General features: G+C 31.7%; 1 protein-coding gene and 1 long non-coding RNA gene across 2 annotated transcripts; one reads left to right on the forward strand and one right to left on the reverse strand.

Moving 5' to 3' along the window:
• Positions 1-1105: 1105 nt before the first annotated feature.
• LOC111623896 (achaete-scute homolog 2-like) lies at positions 1106-1591 on the forward strand. Its single transcript, XM_023366626.1, has one exon. It carries the CDS (start codon positions 1106-1108, stop codon positions 1589-1591), a length of 486 nt encoding a protein of 161 aa, XP_023222394.1.
• A 792-nt stretch (positions 1592-2383) lies between these two features.
• Positions 2384-3975, reverse strand: LOC111623909. Its single transcript, XR_002756494.1, has 3 exons — positions 3851-3975; positions 2734-2842; positions 2384-2645 (listed from the first exon to the last, which is right to left on the reverse strand). It is a non-coding gene; the product is annotated as an uncharacterized LOC111623909 (long non-coding RNA).
• Between the last annotated feature and the right edge of the window lie 807 nt (positions 3976-4782).

The following is a 4782-nucleotide window of genomic DNA, read 5'->3' on the forward strand; positions in this document are numbered from 1 at the left end:
ATACGTCTATCGGGCAATATACTTCTTAACAGGATAACCTTATCTTGGCGGGATCTATCTACTCGACGTAGAATGATAAATGATATATTGGTTTGCATAATTTGGTGAATTTGACTCTAGAAATAGCTTCAAAAACTAGGCATATCAATTATGTAGAATGCAACGCGTGACTTGTCCTATTTAACATTCGCCTAACGTTTTTAACACGTACTTAACACAAGCATTTGACAGTTTCTCACCTCGCCGGGCTATTCGTCTGCGGTAGTGTTCTCGTAAACTCCGAACGAGGAATATTTTGTTATAACTGGAATTTAGTCTGATTAATTACGTTACCTTTCACTTGTTCCAATTAATAAGCTGATTAATTTAAATCGAAGAATAAAAACTTTGTTAATTATCTAAACAAAAAGTTAAATTAACAACTTAACGTATATTTTAAAGAACTTTAAGTGGATCGAAGCGCGGTTTTGCCATAATAAATCCTTGAAGAGCAATAAAAAAGTAATCATTTCGCATACTTTTAACAGACCTCTTAACATCACAAATATTATTGTTACATAGATAATTAATAATACTTAATCCGCTAAACGTTTTTATGAAAAATTCGTGACATATATCATGGATATAAAATGATTAAACAGCTGATATCACGCAAGTCGGCCGACATCAAACGAACCGAGTTGTTCTTTCTCACCCGGAACATCTCTTGTCACGGCCGAAACTCGGGGGAGGTCTTATTAAGAAAAAAAAGCAACAAGTAGGAGAAAAGTTGAATATATTTAGTGGCGTTTAATGCAGAACTCGGGGGTTAACCTGCAATCGTTAGTGGGACATGGCGTTAAACCCTCTGGGAATTAACGAAAGTTACCTGTTTTAAACGAGTGTAGCTCGGTGAAGTAACCATAGTTCACTCGGCGGAAGCACAATCGTGCCGATCGACCAACCAGAACGAAATCCTTCCGTATAGAGCGAGCGGAGGCACGATTCACCCCGGGGTTAGGTCGTAACCTTTAACCTCCCATACAATAGCGGCTCGGTACTTCTGTCAGTTGGTGGAACGAAGGATTAAAGAGCTGTACGGTTAGGAAACACCTTAATGTAAAAGATGAACTATCAGGGTAGGGTGATCTACCATTGCAGCGACGGCGACGCGTCTAGGTCCGTCTGGGCCTATTACGGTGCCACTTATGACGGCGGATGTACCAGAAACGGTAAAAATCGTCGACCGTGCAGATTTGGAAACGCAGAGAGTCCCGCAACCACCGTTGCCAGAAGGAACGAAAGAGAAAGGAAGAGAGTGAGATTGGTGAATTTGGGGTTCGCTGCTCTTAGACAGCACGTCCCGTACAGAACTCGTACCAAGAGAGCTAGTAAAGTAGAGACTCTTCGATCTGCTATTTTGTATATCAAACAACTGCAGCGTTTGTTGGCTGAACACGATTTGTCTTGTAGAAATTCGCAGCCACCGGCGGCGCCGCCCTCGTTTACTACCTTCTTAACACCCGGCCACTTTGATCACCGGGATGTCAATCAGCAGAACGACTTAGCACAAAATGGATATTATTGTGCAAGAAATCAGATTAATCAATAACGGTAAGTCTGCTGTCTTGCGTAAACATCGAACTCCACAACCGTTACAGCACTAAATTTAATTGCTTAAATCTTTAAAGATTCTATTATTGTAAGAATAGTTGTTTATCAAAAAGGCCAAAACTTAGGTTACATCATTTAAATTTCCAAAACTATTTTAATAACTTATTTATAAATAGAATATGTCTCTTATTTTTCTAATATTTTAAAATTATAAATATCTTAAAATTAAAATTTTATAATTTTTCTTGTGTAATTCCAGATGTATTAATAATTCCTAATTTTATATAAGCCAAATATTTATTAACGTAGAAAATATTCCAAGAAACATCTTTAAAACTGACGTAATTATGTAAAATCTTTTTGAATTCGTAAGAACAAATTTAAAGTTATATTTCGTTTATAATAAAAGATAAAATTCAATCAATTAAATGATTTAATTATACAAAACATATATATAAAATGCTTTGTTCGTTGATATAAAATGCTTTAATATCGTCAACGAAAGATTTCCTTACATTTCTGAATGCAATATATTCTAAAGCCAAATTAAAATTGAATTTTGGTTAAATTTGTATAATTCGAATAGTCAAAATCCCAAAAATGTTTCAAAATTCAGATGAACTTTGCATTCTTTCTAGTGTTTTCACACTTACAAATCCCTCGAAATTAACATCACAAAACAATTTTGTTTTTATTTTACTTCAGTAACAAATAATGAAAATGTTTTATTTTAAAAAGTTATTAACATTTAAAAAATTTTCCTAATATCCTTACAAATTATCTGTTGAGATATTATCTTTAGAGATTATTTCCTTGTTAGCTTAAATAAGTAATTATGGATGGTCCGAAATTATTTTCCTTCGAATCGAATAGTTGTAAATAAAACATTTTGCTAAAATTTGATGTAGAATTAATTTGGAAGGTTTTTCTACTCAAAATCTTAACATTTTCGTAAGAGTTTCGTGCATAATTAGTTCAAATAAAAATTGAGATGAAGTTTTTCCTTTAACAAAAGTCTAGTTGTAAACTGTAACTATGTTGATGTACTTACACTGTAATTAAGTGTTTTGAAAGATGTTCTTTGTAAGTTTTAAAATAGATAAGGAAACTACACTTTGTTATTCTGTAACTCCTTATTACCTGAAATACGAGTCGTCGAGTGATCTCAGTTCTGACGAAAGGTGTCTGACACGAAAGAGTCTTTTGTTTATGATGAGAGTAGAATTAGCAACTTTAATAGCACTCGATGCTAAAAATAACAAAAAAATATACCTAATTTGTAAATATAATTTCAAAAGTCTGCTAATTAACATATATATTAAGTCCTCTTTAGTGATTTCCTGTAGAGAACGAGAGCAAAACTGAAGATGAAGATAAGACTTTCCTTAAAATTTAGTATAAATATTTTTGCCTCAATCAATGGTTATAATTTTATATATACATATATAGAATCCGAATAAATCGTTAGAATATGGATTTATAATGTCACATTACAATGTTTTCAGATTTTAGATATTGAAGATTGAGACTCGCGTCATTTAAGATATAACAGTAAACAACTTAAGATGCGATCTCAATTAAATTTTAAGAGTATTAAAATTTTCATTAACTTATATAAAATTTTACGTAAGACGTTTCATTCGATATTTTTATAAAAATGCTTATTAGTTGTCTTTTAGTAATGATCAGAAATGAGTTCTGCTCAATTCGGATGGATCTTATTTTGGAATCCGTAGACTTCGGGGTTCGTGAACTTGCACCGTATCTCGTACAGAGAAAAATTACACCTTTATTTTCGGTAGCATCTAACTGAAATTTAGCATTTCCTTCAGTTATTAATATAAACAATAAATCGTAGTATTAATGGTAGCAGTAGGTCTGATATTGTCGCTGATAGAAAGATATTTTCATAATCACATTACAGTTGCGCATACATTACTCTATCTTAAATCTTTTTAAAATTAATTAATACTGCGATAACTGCATTTCAATATAATTAATTTTCTTTGAAATCCTGTGATTTTATTTTATGCCTTTTAACAATAAGTTATCATTCTGAAAAATGGTATATGGGGTTTACCAAACTAGTATAAAAAAGGTCTCTTCTCTTCTCTGGTCACAGTATTTAAACTATACAAAGGTAACACAGTAATTAGTCTTATAATTCAAGACCGGCATGAAAATCTACAGAAAACTGAAAGTGTTATGATGGATTCTTCAGAATTTTGAGCATAAGTTGAGGACTGAAAAAATTTACCTGAGAGTACTAAATTAATATTAGCATCTTAATGAAAAGAGGGAATTTGCGACGATAAAAAGATATAGTTTATTATTAAATCTTCAGGAACTAAATATTTTCATATCGTACGGAATCAAACTAAATTTTGATTCCGTACGATATGAAAATATTATATTGTTATATTATATTATTATATTATTTGTTTATATTATAAATATTATTGAAATAGCAGAAATAGCAAATATTTTTATATTTATCTGATCTCTGGTAGATATGATTAACGAAATGATAAGTGAAAGCTTCATTTACAACTTTGTACTGTCAATTCATAAAGCTCGAAAACATTTTAATTTTTCATGAAGATATCATGATTTACATTTAACATTTTTTTTTTTTCTAAGCTTCAAAAATTCCTAAATTCTCAGAGCTTCAAATATTACTTAGAGTCGAAAATTGTTTTAGATCCTTATTTTTCGTGGAGAATTAGGATTGGGGTATCATTTTATCTATTCCATCCAAAATGTCAACTCCACTGTGGATTAAATGGAGTCCATTGTTTCGGATATTAAAACTTAGAAAGTTTTATAGTAAATTAGACTTTAGTATATCGGATCCAGACCCTCATTACCTAGCTTAGCCGCGCATGCAAAAGTCTTTAATGTCTATAGAATGGGGATTTAAAAATTGTAGGGTTACAAATATTGTATATATTTTCAATAAAATTTTTGAAATGAAATGAAATTTTTGAATGAAAGCAAATTTTTGTTACCGTGGATAGTACAGGTAGGCCTCCTACAACGCGGTACCTTTACAACGCGTTTTCGCTCCAACGCGGTTGGAAAAATGCGGATATTTTCTTACAACGCGGTACTTTTACAACGCGGTTTACGATATTTAGAAACGAACAGAAAAATCACATAACAGAAAAATCGCAACGGATCACGTAATAC

Source organism: Centruroides sculpturatus, unplaced genomic scaffold (assembly GCF_000671375.1).
Source record: "Centruroides sculpturatus isolate CEXI.00-Female unplaced genomic scaffold, Cexi_2.0 scaffold250, whole genome shotgun sequence".
Taxonomy (NCBI): Eukaryota; Metazoa; Arthropoda; class Arachnida; order Scorpiones; family Buthidae; genus Centruroides; species Centruroides sculpturatus.